The 25,728-nt window shown below is 41.9% G+C and overlaps 1 protein-coding gene across 3 annotated transcripts in view; it reads right to left on the reverse strand.

The window, feature by feature from the left end:
* DNAH8 (dynein axonemal heavy chain 8) overlaps window positions 1-25,728 on the reverse strand; it is a 336,932-nt gene that overhangs the window by 225,426 nt on the left and 85,778 nt on the right. The window contains exons 23-31 of one of the 3 annotated variants that reach the window (XM_089333967.1): window positions 24,112-24,227; window positions 22,015-22,120; window positions 16,578-16,651; window positions 14,779-14,974; window positions 12,610-12,806; window positions 10,786-10,912; window positions 8,024-8,259; window positions 7,199-7,303; window positions 2,437-2,550 (exon numbers count right to left, since the gene is read on the reverse strand). In XM_089333967.1, coding sequence (XP_089190093.1) covers window positions 2,437-2,550; window positions 7,199-7,303; window positions 8,024-8,259; window positions 10,786-10,912; window positions 12,610-12,806; window positions 14,779-14,974; window positions 16,578-16,651; window positions 22,015-22,120; window positions 24,112-24,227 — 1,271 coding nt within the window. Of the gene's footprint in view, window positions 1-2,436; window positions 2,551-7,198; window positions 7,304-8,023; window positions 8,260-10,785; window positions 10,913-12,609; window positions 12,807-14,778; window positions 14,975-16,577; window positions 16,654-22,009; window positions 22,121-24,111; window positions 24,228-25,728 lie in introns of all 3 variants that reach the window. The other 2 variants (XM_089333968.1, XM_051854776.3) reach the window with 2 other exon arrangements.

Genomic DNA, 25,728 nt, shown 5'->3' on the forward strand with positions numbered 1-25,728 from the left:
CCAGGAGCCAGGAGCTTCTTCCGGGTCTCCCATGTGGGTGCAGGGGCCCAAGGACTTGGGCCATCTTCTACTGCTTTCCCAGGCCATAGCAGAGAGCAGAATTGGAAGGGGAGCAGTCGGGTCTCGAACCAGCGCCCATATGGGATGCCAGCACTTCAGGCCAAGGCATTAATCCACTGCGCCACAGCGCCAGCCCTAATAAATAAAATCTTAAAAAAAAAAAAAAAAGGCTGGCGCCGCGGCTCAATAGGCTAATCCTCCACCTAGCGGCGCTGGCACACCAGGTTCTAGTCCCAGTTGGGGCGCCGGATTCTTTCCCGGTTGCCCCTCTTCCAGGCCAGCTCTCTGCTGTGGCCCGGGAAGGCAGTGGAGGATGGCCCAAGTGCTTGGGCCCTGCACCCCATGGGAGACCAGGAGAAGCACCTGGCTCCTGCCATCGGATCAGCGCAGTGCGCCGGCCGCAGTGCGCCAGCCGTAGTGCGCCAGCCATGGCAGCCATTGAGGGGTGAACCAACGGCAAAAGGAAGACCTTTCTCTCTGTCTCGCTCACTATCCACTCTGCCTATCAAAAAAAAAAAAAAAAAAAAAAAAAAAAAAAAAAAAAAAACAGCACCCAGGCAAGTGCTGTGGCACAATGAGTTAAGCCACTGGCTGCCGTGCTGGCATCCCATATGGGCTCTGGTTCATGTTATGGCTGCTCTGCTTCCAGTCTAGCTCCCTGCTAATGGCCAGGGAAAGCAGCGGAGGATGGCTCAAGTCCTTGGGCCCCTGCACCCATGTGGGAAAGACGGAAGAAATTCCTGGCTCCTGGCTTCCACCTGGCCCAGACCTAGCGATTGCAGCCATTCGGCAAGTGAACCAATGGATGGAAAATCAATCTCTCTCTCTCTCTCTCCCCCTTTGTAATTTTGACTTTTAAATAAATAAATCTTTTAAAAAAGGTACCCCAAATAATCAAAGATATGACAGAACCTCCTATATAGTGACAGAGAAAAATAACTAACGTTACTCTGTGGGAAAATGAAGGATATTAAGGTTATTAATATTAATGATCTATACAATCATGACTATTATGAATATGCTAAGTAACAGACAAGAAGCCAGCATAATAGTATTTAAAAGATAAACTGGGGCAGATTTTTGGCATATCTGTTAAGATGCCATGTGGGGACACCTACACCCCATATCAGAGTACCTGGATTTGAGTCCCTGCTTTGCTCCCAATTCCAGCCTCCTATTAATGCACACCCTTGGAGGTGCAAGTAATTAGATCTTTGCCAACCCACCCAGATTGAGTTCCTGATTCCTGTCTGAGACCTGGTCCAGCTTCTGCTCTTGTGGAAATTCAGGGAGTGGACCAGCAGATGGGAGATTTTTCTCTGTCTCTGTCTGTGCCTTTCAAATAAAAAAGTAAACTGAAGCACAATAAATTTTTAAAGATTTTAGCAGAGCACTCATGAAATAGACAGCTGCAATCTAGAAGTGTCTTAGGGGTTCCAATGCAAGACAGTAAGGCGCAGGCTTTTATAGAGTGAATGTGGAAGTAATACAAGGGAAATATTTCTTTGGTTACAATTGTTAAGTTGCCTTCTTTGGTCTATCCTGCTGGAAATTCTGTAAATTATATGAGGATAATTTTGTTCACTACTTCTGATTGGTTAAATTTAAGTTCTGCTTTCCTTTTAATACAGACAGTTATAAGAAATAGCTCCAGTTAAGTTTCACTTATGGCTGCAAATCAAGTAAAGTTAAGGCCACTTGAGAATCTTACTGTCCTTGTCTTCTTCAAGTCTACAGTCTACTTTAACAATAGGGTGACAGGGCAAATCAAATCGAAGAGATAAGTTTAGTGTATGTTAAAAAGTTGTATAAAACAAGTAGCACCAGTGGATTAAATTATCTTATCAATCCAGATCCACTGTGACCCAAATGGAATGTTTTGGGGACACACATCCAACTTTTGAGGCCAACTTCAAGGAGGTCACCATGACCAGTCAGAATGCCAAGCTGATTAGTCTGTGGGACTGAGCCAGCATGGGATTCATTTATTGTCAGTGACCTTTGTTTTCTCTAAGAATTAGTGAATCGCACAATGGTTCCATGGGTATTAGGATGCTATAGTTTCTTGCAGCCTTCCAACAACTTATATTACTTTCTCTACCCTGATATTTATGGGCATGACAAAGGAGAAAACCAGACTCCTTGTTTCTTTCACAGTCCTCAAACTTGATGCTCCTTTCAACAGTCAAATCCACATTTTTTTCTCTGTAAAATGTGCTTAAAGGTGTAGCTGTCCCGTTTTATTTTAAATAGCGGCAAATATGAAAGATTAACCACTGACATACAATGTACCTCTTCCTCAGGGTTCTTCATTTACATTTGATATAAACGTGTTACAGAACATCTTGACACACATCATGCAAATACTTAAATTACCATTTCATATGCTTCTGCAAAGTTGGAGACATCCTCACGAAAAGTTTCCACAGACTCAAGTAGATCACTTTTAAACTTTGGCTGCACTTGAACTAGTTCATCTTGCACAGAAACCTAGAATAAGAAGGAATAGTCAAGGTAAGAGTGAAAAAAATATTAAAAATGAAAACTACCATTTTATCCTAGCAAGTTTGTTATGTCACAGATGTCCTATATGAACAAGGATGTTTCTGCTTATAGTAAAATACATAGATGGACAATCCAAACACAACTCCAAGAGTCTCAACATATGTTTGTCTCAATTAATCCCCACAGCAACCCAATTTGGTAAATTACATGATGCTAATAATACACTCATTTCACAGGTGAGAAATCTGAGGCTTCTTCCAAGGTCCCTGGAACAGTGTATGAGACAAGGTCAGGATTCAGAACCCAGTAGTGTGGTTGCAGGGCCACTGTTCTTAACTACTGTCGATAACAGCATCATATAAGGAGGTCAGAACCACCTGAACAGTGTTTAATAGTGGTTGCGAGGCCAGCGCCGCGGCTCACTAGGCTAATCCTCCGCTTTGCGGCACCAGCACACCAGGTTCTAGTCCCGGTCGGGGAGCCGGATTCTGTCGCAGTTGCCCCTCTTCCAGGCCAGCTCTCTGCTGTGGCCAGGAGTGCAGTGGAGGATGGCCCAAGTACTTGGGCCCTGCACCCGCATGGGAGACCAGGAGAAGCACCTGGCTCCTGCCATCGGATCAGCGCGGTGCGCTGGCCGCGGCGGCCATTGGAGGGTGAACCAACAGCAAAGGAAGACCTTTCTCTCTGTCTCTCTCTCTCACTATCCGCTCTGCCTGTCAAAAAAAAAAAAAAAAATAGTGGTTGTGATACAGAACAGTCCACCTCCACTAAAGCATGATCAGTGGGTTTGACACTAACAGATAAAGGGACAGAACAACCCAAGCAGATTGTTCCCACTGAACAATAGCGGAAAATTGGTTTTCATTAAATCTCAGTGGAGACTTCCCCATTTGCTTCTTGACACTCCCAATTAATAAGCAAACATTTCTCAGAGTGATTAATCAATATTGAATATTAATTTAAATAAGCATAAATATAAGCAAAGACTTTTATACACACTACTTCAAATGAGTCTCACAATCATGTATAAAAAATGCTACTCTTCCTAAGTGAGCACAGGAAGAAATGGAGAAACAAAGGTTATTAACTCCTGTAAGATCATCCAGTTGATGGTGGCAGAGCTACAATCATAATTCACAATCCCGATTTCAGTTCTGTATCCTTGCTGCTATGCCTAACTTCAATACTAGAGACAAATCTTTCCATAAACAAGAAATTTCAAGCCAAACTCAATATTCAGTAAAATTAAATGTAGGCTATTCCTTAGAGACTACTTTTATTATCTAACTTGGGGTGTGTAAATGTTTGCCAGACTTCAAAATGCTTAGAGAAATTTACAGTTACAAATGCCTTCATTAAAAGAAAGGACATCTCAAACCAATAACCTAAATGTCTACCTTAACAACCTAGACAAAGCAGAGCAAGCTAAACACAAAGAAGAAGGAAGGGGAAACTATAGCATGAGTAAATGTATAGAGAACAGAAAAACAATAGAGGAAATCAACAAACCAAAAGTTTTTTCTTGGAAAAGACCAACAAGGTAAACAAACCTCTGCCTAGACTATCCAAGAAGAAAGGAAGGATGGACAATTAAAAGGTTTGGGGAGGCTGGCGCTGTGGTGCAGTAGGTTAATCCTCCACCTGCGGCATTCTATATGGGTGCCCATTCTAGTCCCGGTTGCTCCTCTTCCAATCCAGCTCTCTGTTGTGACCTGAGAAAGCAGTAGAAGATAGCCCAAGTGCTTGGGCCCCTGCATCCACATGGGAGAAGAAGCACCTGGCTCCTGGCTTTGGATTGGCACAGCTCCAGCCGTTGTGGCCATTTGGGAAGTGAACCAATGGAAGGAAGACCTTTCTGTCTCTCTCACTGTCTGAACTCTACCTCTCAAATAAATAAATAAAATCTTTTAAAAAAAGAAAGTTTTGGGGATTGGCTGCAGAATAATGTAAATATACTTAACACTGCTGAACTTAAAAATGGTTAAGATGGTAAACTGCAGGTTGCATGTGTACCCCCTTATCTTTGGGGGATGTGTTCCAAGAGCCCCAGTGGATACCTGAAACCACAAAGTACCAAACTCTACATATACTGTTTCTTCCTATAATACATACTTATGCTAAGATTTAATTCATAAGTTGAGCACAGTAAGAGCTAGAAAACAATAAACAGTAAAATAGAACAATATATAATTATACATTATAATAAAAATTATGGGGGTGGGTATTTGGCCTAGTAATGAAAACACCAATTAAAATGCCCACAGCCCATGGCAGAGTGTCTAGGTTCAATTTGCAGCTCCAATTTCTGACTCCAGCTTCCCATCAATGTAGACCCTGGGAGGCAGCGGGTGATGGCACAAGTTGGGTTCCTGCCCCCCCACATGGGTGACCTGGTCCCTGGCTTAGGTCTAGTCTCAGCCACGGCAGACATTTGAGGAGTGAACCAGAAGTGAGTACACACTTATGCACACACTCTATCTTGCTCTTGCACTTACTCTCTCCTTCCTTCCCTTCCTCCCTTTCAAAGAATTACTTTCTTTTTAATTTTTTTTAACTGTGCAATTGTGGTCCCCCTCCCTTAAAAGATTCAATACTGGGGCCAGCACTATGGTGCAACAGGTTAAGCCACCACCTGCAATGCCAGCATCCATATGAGTGACAGTTCAAGTCCCAGCTACTCCATTCCTGATCCAGCTCCCTGGTAAAAGCAGCAGAAGATGACCCAAGTGTTTGCCCCCACCCAGACATGGGAGACCCAGATGAAGCTCCTGGCTCTTGGTTTCAGCCTAGCCCAGTCCCAGTTGTGGCCATTTGGGAAGTGAACCAGTGGTGAGATCTCTCCCTATCTCTGCCTTTCAAATACAGAAACAAATCTTTTAAAAAAAGAGTTAATTCAAATGCTAATAATTTTGGACTGTAACTGAAACCATGGAAAGCGAAACCTCAGATAAGAAGAGTAGGACTACCGAACATGCATTTGATCACAACTCCTTTGAAAAGTTTAGTCCAAAGCTACAGTAATCAAGACAGTGTGATACCAACATAAAGATAAAAATATAGATCAAAACAGCAGAAATCAGAGTCTGAAATAAACCCTTACGTTTATGGTCAACTGATTTTCAACAAAGGTGCCGAAACAATTCACTAGTGATGTCATACTGAGATGAATGGAGATGCATATATTTTTGCATGCAGTTGAACCCTTAACTTATTCCACATACAAAAATTAACTCAAAAGGTAACAGAGACCTGACTGTATGGACTAAAATTCTATAATCATCCTAAGAAAACAGGAGTAAATCTTCCTAACCCTAGGTTGGGCAATGGTTTTCCTATATACAATATCAAAAACTCAAGCAAAAACTTATTCAAAATTAAAAACGTTTGTGCTTCAAAGATGCCATAAAGAAACTGAAAAGATAACTCACAAAATGAGGAAAAATATTTGCAAATCATATACCTGATGAGGAACCTGTATATAGAATATATAAAGAACTATTATAACTCCAAAAAGATGGATGGCATAATTTTATTTTTATTTTTAAAGCTTTTATTTAATGAATGCATTTTTCATAGGCACAACTTTAGGAATATAATGATTCTTTTCCCTATACCCACCCTCCCACCCCAACTCCCATCCCACATCCTACTCCCTCTCCCATCCCATTTTTCATTATGGTTCATTTTTACTTTAACTTTATATACAGCGGACCAACTCTATGCTAAGTAAAGATTTCAACAGTTTGCACCCACACACTTACACCACATATAAAGTACATTTTGAGAGCAAGTTTTGCAGTTAATTCTCATAGTACAACTCATTAAGGACAGAGATCCTACATGGGGAAGAAGTACACAGTGACTTCTGTTGTTAATTTAACAACTGACACTCTTATTTATGATGTCAGTGATCACTTGAGGCTCTTGCCATGAGCTGCCAAGGCTATGGAAGACTTTTGTGACCACAGACTCCATCAGTATTTGGATGAGGCCATAAGCAAAGTGTTAAGTTCTCTCCTCCCTTCAGAGAAAAGTACCTCTTTCTTTGATTGCCCCTTCTTTCCACTGGGGTCTTATTCACAGCAGATGACATAATTTTAAAAACAAACAATGGCTTTATCACAGTTCTCCAAAGAATATATATAAATGGAGAATAAAATGACCCCTGAAAAGATACCACATATTATTAGACATTAGGAAAATTAATTACTGGTGCATAAGACAATATGGATGAACCTTGAAAATTTCAGCTAGCTAAAGAAAACAATCACAAAGAGCACATATTATATGATTCTTCCTATGTTAAATGTCCAGGAAAGGAAAAGCCCAGAGACAGAATATAGATTAGTGGCACCAGGGCTTGGATAAAAGGGAGAGCAGGGAGTGACTGCTAATAGGATTGAGGCTTCTCTGGAGTGATGAAAATGTTCTAAAATTAGATAATAATGGCAGTTCTGCAACTCTGTGAATATTCTAAAGACTTATTATTAAAATAATAAGTTTTATGATATGTGGATTACATCTCAATAAAATTGCTATCAATAAATACATGCTAAGCCTTAAAAAAGAATGAAAATACATTTTTCTGGAGATAGCAATGTAATAAAAATAGGATAATTAAACTTCTACTTACAGCTTTGCTCTGCAATTTGTTGAAAGAATATCTTAAGGTATCAACTGCTTCTGACTCTTCTTTGGTTACTTCAACTTCAAATCTATTTAAAATGGCATAGGCTTCCTACAGAGCAGAGGTGGAATTCAGAAACGTCACAAGGACAAGCAATTGCCAGAGGACTTAAATGTCTCTAGATATATGTTCTTGTGTTTTAGAAGATGGCATATTCTAGAAGGGTGGTTTCCAAAATTAAACATGTACTCATTTAAGAAGCACCTTTAGATTCTGACTGCCAGATATTGACTCAATATCAGTGGATAGAAGACCTCTCTCTCTCTACCTCTCTCTCTAACTCTGTCTTCCAAATAAATAAAATAATAGAAAAAATAAAAAGAAACTAATACAGTGCTCTTTCCTGAAACTATCCTTTGTTGCTCTAAGGTCCAACAGTTTACCCGCACTGTACTGGCATACCGCCCATGGTCATTGAGTGAGACCTACAGCTGGCTTCAAAGGAGAGTCAAAGATATTTGGAGGACTTGCCTAAAATGTTGGGAAGTTATAGAAGGGAAGTAATCATTCCTTCCCAAAAAATGCTGGTGCTGAAATCAAAACTGAACACTGTCTAGTCCAGTATAGCATTATCAAAACATTACTATTCCTTTGTATATTGTTCATTGCTGATCATTTTCAAAATTCTTCCAAAGACATCAACATCAGGAAAGAGAAATAGGCAGACTATGCCATAAAATAGGTGAAGAAATGTTAACAGAATCATTTATATAGTAAGTCTCTATTTAAAATAACAGCATTTCAAGGAAGGAAAATGAAATCATGTCTTACTTCAATTGGTCCCAAAGTCATGTCCATTTGAATTTCATTATCACGAATACAAGATAAGGCTTCCATTGCAAATCTGACATCATCTAAATCACGAATAGGTCTAGATAGCTTTTTCAAGTATTCATTGATAAATGCTATCATGTCTGACATTTTCTTTTTGTATTCTTCATTCAAATATCGACAGAGTAACATCTTCCATGCCTTAGCCTCGATGGATAAGGCTAATTTCATTGGCTCTGATAAAGACAAAAAAGATGAAAATAGAAGACAACTGATATTCTCAAACCATTCATTGTGTGTAAATTGCTCAGTTCAGTGGCTGCTAACCACATGTGGCTCTTGAGCCTTGAAACGCAGTTGACCTGCATTAGATGAGCTGCACAGTTACTGGAGGAGGACTTCATCCCTATCCCCCTAGAGTGTGTTCAGCTGTGCATGAGAAGAATCCTGGGGCCTGTGGGAGACAATTTCTGAAATTAGTTCTAAATCTGTACCATGCAAACCATGCTGTTTCTGGGCATCCCTTTAGCAGCCCTCACACACGCCCCCATTTTGCTCTTAGGGGACTCCACACAGTGAAGTGAAATCTATCATTTTGTTCATCAAACAGTGAGCCCCGTTTTCTTGTTACTCTACTCCCTACCATGTTGGAAGATTTGCATAACCTGACCCTCTACCCTGGGCCTAGATGATAATCCCAGATCAGTTCTGACCTATTATGGGCCACCTGACGTCCTTCCTCAGAGTTTTAGAATGAGATTTGACAGGGATCTTGGAAGCATGAAAAGTCATGCACAAGCCGGCACCGTGGCTCACTAGGCTAATCCTCCGCCTTACGGCACCGGCACACCGGGTTCTAGTCCCGGTTGGGGCGCCGGATTCTGTCCCGGTTGCCCCTCTTCCAGGCCAGCTCTCTGCTGTGGCCAGGGAGTGCAGTGGAGGATAGCCCAAGTACTAGGGCCCTGCACCCCATGGGAGACCAGGATAAGTATCTGGCTCCTGCCATCCGATCAGTGCAGTGCGCCGGCCGCAGCGTGCTGGCCGTGGTGGCCATTGGAGGGTGAACCAACAGCAAAGGAAGACCTTTCTCTCTGTCTCTCTCTCTCTCACTGTCCACTCTGCCTGTCCAAAAAAAAAAAAAAAAAAAAAAAAAAGTCATGCACAGAGGGAAGGAAGGAGAGGCAGAGAGGAAGGACTTCCTCAGTTTCCTATACAGTCTCAGGTTCCGGTCCATTCCGTGGGCCCACATGCATCTTGGGTACTGCAAAACACCTCTTTTCCTTGATTGTACCTCCAGCGGATTTCGGTTCCTCTGAATATCTCCACCTTTCCCAGCCCTCCCAAGCTCGAAACATGACTGCTCCTCTCTCAACTTCCAACAGCTAACTGAAAGGCCTATGGAGCTGAGAGAGAGACAGGGAGCCAGCATGTTGACTGAGGCCTCTCATGGGCCTCTGGTCTCCTTTTCCTCAGGCTCCAGGGATTCAGCCCACCTTTCTTTATAACTACCACCACCTATCCCATTGTGTAGCTTCCTTTCCTCAAAAGCAAGCGCCCTGGCCCACTAGAACACTATGCTGCAGCTGCTTTTCTGCATTAAGGATCATAGTGCTAACCATTATAAGAAGACAAATAGGAAACTTTTTTAAATAATAGAGGACAGCTTCCAAAACCCTACAGAAGTTCTTGTCGTCATTTCCCCCTGGTGAATTTCCAGCTAAATAATCCCCTTGAGTACTTGTGATTCTTCTTCACATTCAATTCTTTTTTTGGTACATGTAACAATAATCTTTAATATTTATTTCACATCAACTGTTATCCGAGGACTATGCTAAGTATCTCCTACAAATCCGTTCAAAAGGTTGATATGTCATTATCACCAGCAGGGGAAATAGAGGTCAAGCAAGCCAAGGAGTGAAATTTGAGATGCACAGCTATACTGACTCCTTGAAGAGAGATTTGAAAATCTACTTAAGGTAGATAACTGATGTAATATAGGCTGTTCAAATATCGTCTGAAAATAAAATTTTCCCGCAAACTTAGGACAAGATTGGTGTTCTGTAACCATGGTGACAATTAGCCACCACAGTTAGTTTTTAAACTCAAACCACAGACCAGTTCACCTTGGTTCTCAAACTCTTGCAAGCCAATTAGTGTCAGTCTCACCCCTCTGAATGTCAACCAATCAGGAGGGACACAATCCAAGAAACCCGCCTCTGTGTGCCAATGGATCAACAAACAGTCTCAATGGGGCAATCATGCTTCTACAGATGATGCTACCTGTTCACATCCACAGTCTCTGAGCCCCCTCTGTAGGATCAGCAATCTGCCCCATTGGAGACACTGTGCCTGACCAGCAGAGTTTTTCTTTATTGCAGGAAGCAATAGAGACAGCTAAGGCTTTGTGTTTCAAACGTTACAAGGTTGTCTCATCCTTCGATACTCTGGCCCCAAATGGATGAGCTTCTCTGGAGAGCTCAAACCATTTAACACCTGTCTCATGTACACATTCCTCTTCTTGTAGTAACCTAAAAGGGAATTTCACCTGTAATTTGAGTTATCTGACTGTCAATTACAGAATCGGCCTGTGCAATGTGCATGTATGGGTATGCACTTGTACATGTGTATACTGAATATTGGTAGCCCAGAATGGTTTAACACTTATAATAGTATACCAAAGTAGCCTAATTACTGTTTGCTAAATAAAACAACATTTCATGTGAAAATACATATACTTGACATAACAAACATTTTAAAAATACCTGTGTGCAACTCAAGTGCTCCTACAACAATCACGGGCTTCAATTCATCAATCTCCTGTTCAAAAGTAGCATAGTGTAGAATTTCTGATCTGATTTCAGTCAGCGAGGGGTTGTGAGCCAAAAATTCCTACAGGAAGGGAACAAATAATTCACATTTTCTTCAGTTTTGAAACAGTAGAAAGCCTACACTTAATCAGAAGATTACCTTCACTTGCTTATATGAGGGTACTTCAAGAAGTCCACAAGAAAAATGGAATTTAAAGCATGACTTAATTTGGTGTAAAGAAATTTTGATGGGTGGGCATTGTGACATAGTGGGTAAAGCCACCACTCAGAATACCCACATCCCATATCAGAGTCCTGGGACTGAGTTTCACCTCTGCTGCTACTTCCAATCCAGCTTCTTACCAATATGCCTCAGAGGCAGCAGATCTGGCCCAAGCACTTGGGTTCCTGCTGCCCGTAAGGGAGACCTTAATGGAGTTCCAGGCTCCCAGCTTTGGCTAGGTCCAGCTCTGGCTGTTGCAGACATTTGAGGAATGAACCTGAGGACATCTGGGGAGTGAACCAGCAAATGGAAGATCCCTCTAAATGTCTCTATCTCTCCTTCTCTCTCTGTCACTCTGCCTTTCAAATAAATGAATAAATAAAACAAAATTTTAAATCTATGCATAGTTTTTATAATACACATTTTCCATATATCATGGAAAAAATCTCCACCAAAAAGTTTTTGTGCCAAAATAAACACATATATACATATACACATATATATATATATTTTTTTTTTTCATTTGAGAGGCAGAAAAAGAAAAAACCTCCGTTTGCTGATTTATTCTCCAAATGGCTGCAATGGCCAGGCTTGGGCTGAGCAAAGCCAGCAGCTAAGAACTAAATCCAGGTCTCCCAGCAAGTGGCAGGGACCTAATTACTTGGGTCGTCACCACTGCCTCCCACAGTCTACATTAGCAGGAAGCTGGAGTCAGGATCTGGAGCTGGGTATTGAACTCAGGTATTCTGATATGGGTTAAGAGTGCCTTGACAAGCAGGCTAAACACAAGCCCCATAAACTCCTACTTTAACTTCCACTTCACCACAAACTTTTTGAAATAGCATAATATACTCTTATATTTGTCTGTGCTAGGGGGCAGTGACTCAGTAAAGAATGGGATGCCCAGGTAGTCCTGGGTCAGGAGGCTACATGAGGGAATTTCACAGTCTACCATGAATGGTCATTGAGAGCTCTTACGTTTCCTGAGTCTCCAACCAAAAGACATCCACACATCCAGGTCTATGTCGCTTGGATACTGCTTGGATACCTGGCCTCTAGGCAGTGCCCAGCACATAGTACTCAGGATTGTTTAAGGGAATCAGACAAAATCTGTCTGAGGCCCACTATCATCAGTTGCTTCAGAATATTAGTTTGAGAATTACATCAGCTAGAAATGTGTCAGGTGTTCAGCATTTACTGGTTCTTGGCCTCTGCTCGTGAGTTCCTGTCACTGTCACTAATATTTTCACCCCCTCAAGAGTTAGACAAACATGGGGTGTCCATTTGGCTCAGCAGTTAGGACATGACTTGGGGCACCTGCATTCCGTTTCGGTGTGCTTGGTTTGAATTCTGGCTCCTCTGCTTCTGCATCCAGCCTCCCACTAACGCTCGGCCTGTGAGGCCGCAGATGATAACTCAAGTACTGGGTCCATGTTGCCCATGTGGTAGACCCAGTTCCAGGCTCCCAGCTACGGTCTGGCCCAGCCCTCCCTCCCTCTCTCTTTCTCTCTCAGATAAATAAAACACAGACGACAGCACACGTAGTGGGAATGCACCTTCACTTTCACGTCCCGGTCCTCTGTCCAGAGACTCTTGTATTTCTGAAAGTCCTGCAGGGCTTCGTGTACCGCCTTTCTTAGAGAATTCACAGAGGAGGAAAGGAGGAGGACCAACTTAGAAATGTCTTTGTGTTCTGCCACACCCGGGAAAAAATTCTTCAGCTTCCTTGCAGGAATAACTTCTTCAAAAGATCCTGGAAACAGATGGTTTTATGTTATAGTAACTTCCATATTCAACTATAAATTATTAGCAGTTCTCACATTTGTAGATTTTTGATTATTTTTTCTTAAAGACTCTCTCTCCAAATAATTAAGACCTGTTCTCTTGCTATCTTTACTTATTCTTTATAAACTAATCGTGTCAGACTTTGAGGCCTAGATTTCTTTAATCTGGAAAATCTGTGTTATTCAGAGGGGAGAACTGAACTGCACTGATTAAAGCAAAAGAAGAATCTGTAAAGTCCTTCAAGGATAAGTGAACTGAACTAGCTATTCTATGGAACAGCACGGTGCTTAAATCAGAGCTCAGGGCAGGCTTGTGGCACAGCAGGTTAAGCTGCTACTTGGGATGCCTGGAATCAAGTCCTGCTCCACTTCTGATCTAGCTTCCTGCTGGGCCGCCTGGGAGGCAGCAGATGATGAGATCCAAGTGCCTGAGTTCCTGCCACCCACATGGCAGAACTGGATAGAGTTTGGCTCCTAGCTTTGGTCTGGTTCAGCCCTGCCTGCCACAAGCATTTGAGGGGTGAGCCAGCAAATGGAATCTCTCTCTCTCTCTCTCTCTCTCTTCCCCCACCCCCTTTTCCCCATCTCCTTCTCTCTCTGCCTTTCAAACAAATAACTTTTTAAAAAATAAAAGGATACCACATTTGTTACTCAAATGATCCCAGACCAGTTATTTAATCTTCAAAAAGACACAAGACAACTTGTAATTATCTTCAGCTCAGCATCTGGTATCCAGGCCTCCTTCAATGACTATTAATTGCTACCACAATCATCTTGCCAAAACAAAAATCTGATCCTATCTCTGCCTCTGTAAAAAAATTCTCATTCTCCATCAAGCCCCCAAAAGTTTGGCACAGACACTTTGGCCCATACAGCACGTTATTTTCTCAAAACAGCTGCTAACAATGAAAAACTATGAGATGTCACATGAAATTCCAGGTTTCCAGCTTCTCTTTGAAAATGCTGTGCCCTGGCAGTGTGGGGCCCACGTTCCTGCATGGCAATGCTGAAGCTGATTCCTATCTGCTGAATTTATCATGTGCCCTCTAAGACCAGATCACTCATTTGCTCATTTACTTTGTGTTGTATGTAATCAACATTACAACAAAAGAAAACACAAGGTATTGAATTAATTAACTAATTAAAGTCATTCCATGCCTTGGAAGTTCACTCCTCTCGCTGAGGAGGATTCCATTCTATAGATATTCTACATTATAGCTATCTATTCATTAGTTTCTAGACATTCGAGTCATTAGCAATCTGGGCTATTACAAGTACTCATAATGCAGCTAAGAAAATTCAAGCTACATCCATTAAACCAAATACAATTCTGAAAATAAAATTAATGCTAAGATTTATTTTATTTTTTAACTTTATGATACAATAGTGACTAAAACCCTTGTTCTCCTATGACCAAAAAAGTAAAATTTCTACATGTTATATCTTAATTTTTTAAATAAATATATGTGCTTTGTTTTTGTTTTTTTTTAAGAGGGAGGGGGATAGGGAGATAGAAATAGAGATAAAGAAAAAATAAGTTCCCATCCATTTGTTCACTCCCCAAATGCTACAACAACTAGAACTGGGCCAAGGTTGAAGCCAGGAGCCAGGAAATCAATCCAGGTCTCCCACATGGGTGGCAAGGATCCAATCACTTGAGCCATCACCTGCTATGCCCAAGTATCAGTATCAGAACTAGAGCAAGTTATTGAACCCGAGTACTCTGATATGGTACACAGGTGTTTTAAACACAAAGCTAAATGTCCACCCCTCAGTGCTGTTTTAGATGGAAGATGGAGAACGCTATTATTTTTAATGCAGAATTTACCAAATAAACATATAAAAATATCTCTAAACAATCTATGTGTTTTCAAACCCAGGAAGAATCACCATTTATTGATCATTATAATTCTAAGAATCTATGAGATTTAACATGCTTACTTTCTTCCTTCTTCAGTGGTTTTCCTGTGCTTGCGTGGGTCAAGTCAGTGGTGGTGCGGGTGGGGCTGTTAACAGCTGACTTGATGTGCCGAATGTGCTGTTGTCCCCAGTGAGCCACTCCTCTGCTGACCTCCAGGGTTAACTGGATCATACGGTTAATGGCTTGCTGAATGTCATCCAAACTAGGAACCATTACCTGTGGAAGGAGAAACAACTGCATGTTATTGCCAACACATACAATCCACCCTGCCAACTCTTGCCAACCCCATTGCCCACCGAGGAGAAAATCCTGGCCGGCCCAGAGGAAGGCAGCTTTGAGGAGGATGCTTGTGGAGGCTGGGCTGCGGACTTTCTCCAGCCTGAAATCCTTCCCTTCTATCCACTCCTGTGGGCCAACAGGTCAGGCTTGGTACCTGTCCCCTTTTCCCTGTGAGGAGAGCTGGATGCAGTACTGTATTATGTGTCAGGTGTCCATGCGGCAAAATAACCAAAGAGATTGTGGCACCGAGATTCTGCCCTCAGCCCTTTGATGTATGCCCGATAGGCTAAGGAGCTATCTTTCAGGAGGTCAGACAGTGTGACTGTGGTGCTAGGCGAGTCACAGGTTGTTCCTGCCAGGTTTCAGTCCTTGGCCCATCACAGCTGGGGCAGTTGTAGAGATAAGGGCTGCAGGAGGGCCGGGGGGACTCACAGGACTCAGGGACAGGTTCCTGCTTCCTTTCTATTTGGCCATTCTTTTATAAAGGAAAGAGAGGAGGAAGGAGAGGAGGAAGAGGAAGAAGAAGAGGAGGAAGGGGGGAAGGAGAGGAGGAAAAGGAGGAGAAAAAGCAAGAAGAAGAAGAAAGAGGAAGAGAAAGCAGAAGAAAGATGAGGAGGAGGAGGAGCAGGAAGAGAATGATTATGTATTTAAAAGAGACAGAGAGAGAGAATCTTTCCTCTGTTGGTTCATTCCCCAAATGGCCACAATGGCCAGGGCTGATCCAGGCTGAAGCCAGGAGCCAGAAACTCCCATCCTGGTCTACCAGGCAGGGACCAAGAACTTGGGCCATCTTCCACAGCTTTCCCAGGCTCATTAGCAGGGAGTTGGATCGGAAGCAGAGCAGTAGGGACTTGAACTGGCTCTCCAATACGCAGGCATTATAGATAGCAGATTACTGTGCTGTGTCACAACACCAGCCCCTTAGAGTTTCGGTGGTAGAGGTTTGAAATTCTATGATGATTTTGTTTAGGTAATTTAATGTCTCAGGTAAGAAAAAGCAAGGTAACTTGTAGGGTATTTGCTAATTATGGCAGAACAGATACTTAATTCATCTCTTACAAAAGCATTCAATGTGTCATGAGCTAGGCAGAAGTAATTTTTTAAATTTAATTTTTATAATGTTTATTTGCTGGTTTACTCCCCAAACGCCTACAAAAATTCCAGCTAGGGGCTGAAGCCAGGAGCTGGGAACTCAATTCTGATCTCTCACACAGGTGGCAGGAGGCCAGGAACTTGAGCCATTACCACTGCCTCCCAGGGTCTGCATTAGCAGGAATAGAACAAGATTCTGAACCCAGGCACTGGGATAAGGGATGAGGGGGTTTTAACCGGCATTTTAACTGCTAGGCCAAAATCCTGCCCAAAAGCAATTATTTGATAACAGATATAAATGGTGACACGTTGATTGTTAAGTACTGAGGAGAAATGAAAAAAAGAAAAATACATAGCACCAAGACATTATTCTAAAGGAAAAGTTCAGTTCTAACATTATACTTCTTACATATATTACCAAAATATCATTTTGTTTAGTAACACTTACCACATTGGGAATTGCCAAATGTACTTCAGTTTTTATAAAGGAAATGATATCATCTGACCGCTTCCATCCATAATAGCTGTAATAAAAAGGACATTTAGCTCATGAACCCTCTCCTAAAATTTCATAACTAGTTTGCTGTACAAGTTTCAAACCTAAAATTAGAGGCCATTTTTAAAATACCAAGTTACATGAAGAGAATGTTATCTATAACAGAAGCATAAATGCAGAGAACTCAGAAAACACAATGACTTAATATCATCAGAAGCCAAATACTGGTCTCACAAACACTCTCTAGTATTTTAATATTGTTCTCTCTCGGTGATAACCACTTAACAATGTTCATATAAGGGCATCCTTTGCTCTCAGTCCCATAACTGTGCAGGATGAGCTCACCAACTAAAAACAGACGTGGGTCTTCAGAGAGCGCATGGAGAATGCATATTGTGAGAAGACTGCATGGATTTCAACATTTTTCACACAAACCAAAATAAACTTTGGGGTGTTTTTTTTTTAAGCCAAGAGCCAGGAGCTTCATCTGGGTGTCCCATGGAGGTGCAGGGGCCCAAGTCCTTGGGCCATCTTCTGCTGCTTTACCCAGGTGCATTAGCAGGGAGCTGCATCAGAAGTGGAGCAACCAGGATGGTTGCAGGGGGTGGTGTCAAAGGCAGTGGCTTTACCAGCAACGCCACGATACCAGTCCCTAAACTTATGTTTTAATGCCATTTTTCCACTAGCTCTTTTGAAGTATCCTTATATACTTTCATGTACTCTTCTATATATATTTCTTTACAAGATCAAACAGGGGTTTGTGGTCAAAGTCTTCCCCAGACAGCTCCTGACAGTATCCCTTGTGCACAGACACAGGAGCCCAGTAATGAAGCACACACCTGCAGCTGCAGATTAGCCTGGCTTTCTCTCTCTGTCTCAACCTCCACCCCAACTCCAGAGAGAATTATCACAAATATAACTTTCAATTCTCATTTCCTCTGGGAACACAAGAAATGCTGTCATTACTAACAGACTGCTCAACTGTTTGTAAGTCCAAAGACAGGATGGGGAAAATCACAAGAAACACAAAGACACCACAGTTCAAAAGTGGAAAACCAACTTTTAGCACTCAGAGGCAATGACTCCCAAACATCATACGGAATTCCTTCAACTAAAAGCAAGCAAACAAATGAATGCCCTCTAATTCACAGCCTCCCACCCCCCCACCCCCCACCCAGTAATTTGAGATGCAGTCATGAAACAGCGTAGAAACAGTCATGAAACTGTACTACTAGGGGCGCAATCTGAGAATAAGGAAGTTTCATACCATCTAAACAAACAGGGCAGCATTTGTGACCAGCAATTAAGATGCTGTTTGTGACATTCATCTCCCATATTGGTATGCATAGTTTTGAGTCTTGGCTCCTCTGCTTCCAAGCCAACTTCCTGCTGATGCACACCCTGGGAGGCAGTAAATGATAGCTCAAGTACTTGAGTTTCTACCACCCACATGGGATACCCAGATGGGATTATGGGCTCCTGGCTTCAGCCTTGCACAGTCCTGGCTATTGTGGGCATTGTGAGAGTGAGCCAGCAGATGGAAGATACCTGTTCCTCTGTCTCTGACTCTCTGCCTTTCAAATAAATTGAAAATAAAATTTTAAATATACATACAAACAAACAGCTGAACTAATAGAGGCAGTGAAAAACATATTTCTTGATTAAGTAACTGAGCTGGCAAACTAGAGAATCAGCTAATGTATTCTCTAAAAATTCACATGAAAAATATAAAAAGACAGAAATTGTATTCTGAAAAGGTAAGAGGAAGGATAAAGAAACTTAACATTTATTCAATGCTTAGTGTATGCCAGGCATTTTCCAAGTACTTTCCAGTAGTTAACATGTGTCATCCTCAAGTCACCATTGGGAGGCAGATCCTATAATTATCATAACCATTTTGTAGATGAGGAAACCAAGGCAGGGAGAGGGTAAGTAACCCTACTCAGCTCAGAGATGCCTGGCCACCTGCATCCAGTGTGTGACTCCAACATAAACATGGCAAATAAAAGCACTGCACTCCTCCTTATAATAGTCTCATTTTTTAATAGATTTATTTATTTATTTGAAAATCAGAGATACACAGAGAGAGAAGAAGAGGCAGAGAGAGAGAGAGAGAGAGAAGTCTATCTGCTGGTCCACTCCCCAGTTGGCTGCAATGGCCAGAGCTGGCCGACCCGAAGCCAGGAGCCAGGAGCTTCTTCTGTGTCTCCCACGCAAGTGCAGGGGCTGAGGACTTGGGCCATCTTCCACTGCTTTCCCAGGCCACAGCAGAGAGCTGGATTAGAAGTGGAGCAGCCAGGACTTGAATCAGCGCCCATATGGGATGCCGGCACTGCAGGCGGTGGCTTTACCCGCTACACCACAGCGCCAGCCGAGAATAGTCTCATTTTTTAATCTTGAAAAGATTTTGCGTGCCTCACAGCATTAATGAGGAAAAAAAGACCTACATCTCAACATATAATCTTTGAATTCAAGAATAAAAGAGAAATCCCGTAAGCATTAACCAAACGACAAGCTGCTACTTAGGGAAATCCGATTAGTGACAGAGCTCTCACCTGAAAATTTAGACAAAAGAAGCATCAGAACAGCATCTGTAAGCAGCATTGAAAGGGATCGTGGCTCAAGAAGACCAAACCGGCATTTGTTGGTGAGGATAAGAGAGAAGCACGTTGGACAGTGAGGATCTGGTGCCTCCCCTTCATGGATACCGTTTCAGAAAACGACTCAGATACTGTAGTACTCGTTCCTTAACACAGCTAAGTGAGTTCATGCTTCAAACATGTCTCAATCACGGACAGATTACAGAGGACCAAACAGGGCTCACAGACAAGTTAAACACCTCCATGAACCAGAAAGAACCACAAGAACAAGAACAGGCTGGCCAGGAAAGAGGCAGTGTCCATGGGGAGGCTGGCTCCTGTGGGCACTATTTCATGTGCGGTGTGAGCCTTGGCCAGGCCCACTGCTTGAAGCCGAAAACCACGATGCTCCTCCACTTACAAAAAGAGGCAAAACAGCAAGCCAAAATTTGTCAATCTCCTGCCTAAGCTGGGCTCTTCCTAAAGCCGTAGCCTGGGGCGTGAAAGAAGCAAATCCACAGCTTTGGCCACCTGGGCGCTCCCCCACTGAACCTGTCATATCCCCCAGAACCTCGCTGGGGGGCAGTAACTGAACAAATGAGACCCGGCTCTGTACTGGAGGCTCCCAAGGTTACTTGGAGGCGAAAGTCAAACTTTCAGGTAAGAACGCTGAGAAAGAGAAAGCAACACACACACACACACACACACACACAAACACACACATGCTCTGGCTCAAAGAAGGGCTCGCACACTAAAATCTCAAAAGGCATGAATAAGTCTTAGAGTAAGGAAGAGAGCCAAAGAAATCAAAAATTAAAACAGGAACTCACTCCAGATAAAATTCAATGTACAGGAGTATGACAAACTCAATTAAGTATATTGGTAATGTTCAAAGAGATAAAAGAAGGTTATCTTCCAAAAAAAATTTTAATAGAGAACTTGCTAAAATAAAAGGCATAAATAATACAATACATGAAGGATAAGGGGAAAAAGTACTTACTGAAATATTTAATGTGCAATAGATGATACAATCTTTAGAATAGATACAGAGATACTACCCATAAGAGAGTTCAGAAAATAGATCTTAGTTAAAAGTAAGAGTCAGAATAAGATAGGGAAGTGGAAGAGGGGGCCGGAGTTTGGGTGGAAGGGTGGGCATGGAGGAAGAATCACCATGAGCCTGAAGCTGTAATTGTGAAATGTACAAAGTCTGTAACTGTAAAGCAGTATAGTTCTGCACACATTCCTTTGGAATTACTTCTAAGGGCACAGCTTAAAAACTTGCCATAGGGGCCGGCACCGCGGCTCACTAGGCTAATCCTCCGCCTTGCGGCGCCGGCACACCGGGTTCTAGTCCCGGTTGCCCCTCTTCCAGGCCAGCTCTCTGCTGTGGCCAGGGAGTGCAGTGGAGGATGGCCCAAGTGCTTGGGCCCTGCACCCCATGGGAGACCAGGAGAAGCACCTGGCTCCTGCCTTCGGATCGGTGCGGTGCGCCAGCCACAGCGCGCCGGCCACGACGGCCATTGGAGGGTGAACCAACGGCAAACGAAGACCTTTCTCTCTATCTCTCTCTCACTGTCTACTCTGTCTGTTAAAAAAAAAAAAAAAAAAAAAAAAAACCTTGCCATAGGACCCCAAACCCCCTTATTAAGCTTGGTGGTAAAATTAGCATTCTAAGTGTTATAAAGATCATATGGATAGGATCAAGTGTTAAAGTGATCATATAAATAGGATAAGTGTTTGGTAATAATAACAGACAGAACTAAAAAGGAGTGAAGGCTCCAATAAGGGAAGCAGTCCATACAGCAGACTCATAGAATGACAATCACCTTAAGTAGCACTGCATACACACACACACACGCACACACACACACACACACACATTAGTATCCTACCTCACACCAAACATAAAAGTAAACACCATGTGGAATAAATCTCTAAAAAGAAGAACTACAAGCATTTAAGTTTATTTAAACAGACTTAAAAATTGCAAATCACCAGGATAAAAAATAAATTTGAATATTTTGAGCAAAGGACTAATACATTTGAATTTCTTTTAAATTCAGCAAAGAAAAATAAAAACTAATAAAGAAAATGAAAATATAAGATACAACATGGAGAAGATATTTGCTATATTATGAATTAATACAATCCAAAAGAAAAAATGAACACAAATGCTAAGGAAAAGATAAATAGTCACAAACATGAAAATATATTCAATCTCATACTAACGAGGAAAATGAGAATTTAAATCCCAGTGAGATGCTATTTCATATACCCCATGTTGGTAAGAATTCTTTTTTAATTGAATAATACTGTTTTCAAGAAGGAGGACGCATGGACATTCTTGTACTAGGCATTGCTTGGTAAAATGAGGTATGTAGGTACCCTAGGAGCCACAAATCCAATCTTGACATGTGCAGCCAAGGGGATGGTGACAAGAATACTCACAGAGGCATTATTTATACGAGGCCAAATAGAAGTGATCCAAGCCACAAGAAGAATTAATGAACAGATTATATATACTCCAATTAAACAGAGGTGAAAATAATTATATCAACACAGACTAATCTGAAAAACATACTGCTAAGCACAGTTCAGATACAGACAAAATTAATGAATGATAAATTGATTATGGATACAAATGTGTGGTAAACTGTAAAGAAAATCAAGACAATGATAAACACCAAGTTCAGGACAGTGAACTTAATAAATTGTAAAAAAATAAATTAATAAAAATAAGAGGTGCTGATAGCATTAATTATTATAGGTGGTGTTATAAGCTGTATTTAGCGTATTTTCAACTTGCCTTGCAACAAATATTCTTCTTTTCATTGTGTCCAAGGATAAGCGTGTGGCTTTTTGAAGACTGTCTAGTAATTGATGAGAGAAAAAAGCGTAGACTTCTTTACATTCCTGTAATAAGAAATTGTATTACATTTTGTATCTCCCCTAAAAAGTCCTCTAACAGCTAATACAATATTAGAAGTGACCTGTGTCAAGTGAAAAATAATAAACCATATAAATTCAATGATAATGAAGAAATAAATTCAGCCCTAAATTACTTAACTGGTTTTCCTTACACAAACAATATATGATCAAGTATGCATGCATAAACACCCTTGTGATGTTTATACTAACTCAAAAGCCAAAATTCAAAAGCAATTCCTTCAAAATAATCCTGGCTTGCTCATCGATTTCTCAATGCAAGCGTGTCTGCACAAGAGGATAATCAGTCTTCACCTTCCAGAAGCACCACTTGGTGGACAAACATACTTTAAAATGCACAATATCCAGAAAAATGGGAAGCTGCCTGGCCTCTGGGACCATGGGTTGTCACACACACACACACACACACACACACACGCCCATCCTCTCCCTTGGGAGGAGCAGCCCAGTTTATTGGCCAGAGCACAGGACAGAGGATGAGCCTGGCAGGCAGATATCTCTGCATCCTGTTTTGCTTGCACACACCCAGGACCAAGCTCTGGTCATCCTGTTCTTCATCGCTCTAGAACCCTGTATCTCTGAGACTGGGCGGGCAAGTCGAGTTGAGTTGGGTCAGAGGAGGGGGTATCAAACATGAATAAAGAGGGGTATCAAGCTTTTCAGTGGGTGAGGGGTTATGTTCTGGCCTGGGGAATTATCAAGCTAAAGCACAGACCATGACAGAATCAGACTTTCATGTGAGAGATTGCATTCTGGCAGCAAGGTGCAAGATGGCAGAGCAGAGGCTGCACTAAATACAACTGCACATGGTCCCCCAGTTGGAGATGGAACTCTGTCTTTTTCTAGGGTCCCCAGCCAGTGCCAAAAGGGATGCAACTGAACAGAGGTACCGCTCAGATAGGGTGCAGTTGACAGTGGCCACCTGATGCATGGAACAGAGACGTCTAAGACTAAGATCTGGACTCCACAGCAAGGTGCTACCCAGTCAACTGGTGAAGCCATCCTCGAGCAAGAGGACAATAGTGGAAAATGATGTGCTGTTTAGGTCAGAGAGTTTGTAAAGGTGGGTAAAACACAGAAAGAATGAAAGGAAGAAGGATACAAGGAATTAAAGGAAAACCAACAGGAGGAGAAAGCAGGAATTTGTGCAAATGTGGAAGAGGTATTCAGAGCTGATGTATGACCAGAAAGGTGAGGCCCAAGAAGACAGAAACCCCATGCACGTTTCCTTTGCAATCTTCACTCAACACATTTCAGTACATGGGGAAACTGCCCACCCAGGGTTTTTTGGGGAGAGAAAAGCACTAGTTCAAAAGACAGATCCCAGGACCAATGTTGTAGCACAGTGGGTTAAGACACCATCTGCGAGACCAGCACCCCTGCAGCAGAAGACGGCCCAAGTACTTGGGCCCCTGCCACCCACACAAGGGACCCAAAAGGAGTTCCAAGCTTCTGGCTTCGGCCTGGCCCAGCCCCGGCCCTTGTCACCATTTAGGGAGTGAAACAATGGTTGGAAGATTTCTTTCTGTGTCTCTTGCTGTCATTCTGCCTTTCAAATAAGTTAAAATAAAATCTTAAAAAAAAAAAAAAAAAAAGGCAGATTCCCTGGGCTCCACATGAGTCAGAATCTGGGCTTGCGACATAGATAATTTGATTAAACACAGTGACTGGAAACAATGTTCTCCACTGTGAATCAAATGCACTGGCACTATCATCCCAGAAGTGGCATTTACTATATAAGAAAACAAGACGAATCACATTAGGGGAAGATAACTGTAGAATCGCATCACTGTAAGAATTGCTAGGTCTTGCCTGATGCTACAGTGTTAAATGGAAAATTGCATTTTTGTACACTCTGATAGAGTGTTGGAGAACTGCCTGGAAGAAGCAGTGCAGTGTCTAGAATCCTATCCATCATAATTCTGAGAAACTGTGTAAAGTAGTTCCACAATAAGTACCTTTTTAAATTCATCTTCTTTTTCATTAGTATCAACCTCATTCACAATGTTAGCCTCATAGTCGGTGTTTTCACCTTCTTCCGTTTCACTTCCAAAGACAACATGTTTCCGTTGTTCTAGAAACAGAAGACAAAACGAAAATGTAAACATTTGATTTTTTAGCGTGAAGTTTATTCTCTATGAACAAATCCTTGCCTTGGAGGAAGCTTCAGCTAACAAAAAGGTCTTCCTTTAAAATTTTTTTACATTTGTGTTTACTTATTTTTACTTTTGAGATTTCTGATTGTTTGTTTTGCATCTGTTCCTTCAGTGGTCATCCTTGAGTTCAATTTAAATTACCCATCTCAACAGAACCATCAATCCACCAAGAAATATCCTCTAAATATGAGGGTACTTCAGAAAATTTGTGGAAAACTGATTTAAAAGAGTAGCTTTGTTTTCATGCAAAAGACTTTTGATATCATGCATAGTTTTTTCATACCATGCATTTTCATTAACTTTTTGAAGACCATTCATACGCATGGATTTCACATTGGCTTTATGCCAAAAGGAGCTTTTATTTGAATTGCACTCTTCCATGATTTTTTTTTTTTTGAAGAACCCTCATATAGTCTCAGTATCTAGAAGAAAAATCTTCAGAAGAATTTGCATATTATATTTCTTTCTTTTTTAAAAGATTTATTTATTTATTTGAAAGGCAGTGTCACCAAGAGGCAGAGGCAGAGAGAGAGAGAGGGAGGGAGAGAGAGAGAATGAGAGAGAGAGAGAGAGAGAGAGAGAGAGAGAGAGAGGTCTTCCATCCACTCCTTCACTCCCCAGATGGCTGCAAAGGCAGGAGCTGTGCTGATCCAAAGCCAGGAGCCAGGAGCTTCTTCTAGGTTTCCCATGCGGGTGCAGGGGTCCAAGGACTTGGGCTGTATTCTACTGCTTTCCCAGCCATTGCAGAGAGCTGGATCAGAAACGGAGCAGCTAGGACTGGAATTGGTGCCCATATGAGATGCCAGCAATGCAGGCAGTGGCTTTACCTGCTACGCCACAGTGTCAACCCCATATTATCTTTCAAAATTACCTGTTTACCCAGTGGAAAGAACAGGTCTTCAAAGAAGGAGGTGCCTTTCTCTGAAGGGAGGAGAGAACCTCCACTTTGACTGTGACCTTGTCTAAATAAGATAAGAGTCAGAGAACTCAAAAGGCTTCCATAGCCTTGGAAACTCATGACTGGAGCATAGGGAGATTACTGATGCCATAAACAGGAGTGTCAATTTGTAAAGTCAACAACAGAAGTCACTGTGCACTTACTCCTCACGTAGGATCTCTGTCCTTAATGTGCTGTACATTGAGATTTAATGCTATAACGAGTACTCAAACAGTATTTTTCACTTTGTGTTTCTATGTGGGTGCAAACTGTTGAAATCTTTACTTAATGTATACTAAACTGATCTTCTGTATATATAGAAAATTGAAAATGAATCTTGATATGAATGGAAGGGGAGAGAGAGCGGGAAAGGGGAGGGTTGCGGGTGGGAGGGAAGTCATCGGAGGGGGTGGGGGATGCCAATGTAGTCCATAAGCTGTATTTTGGAAATCTATATTCATTAAATAAAAGTTTAAAAAAAA

Source organism: Oryctolagus cuniculus, chromosome 5 (genome assembly GCF_051225735.1).
Source record: "Oryctolagus cuniculus isolate XC-2025 breed Fujian yellow rabbit chromosome 5, ASM5122573v1, whole genome shotgun sequence".
Taxonomy (NCBI): Eukaryota; Metazoa; Chordata; class Mammalia; order Lagomorpha; family Leporidae; genus Oryctolagus; species Oryctolagus cuniculus.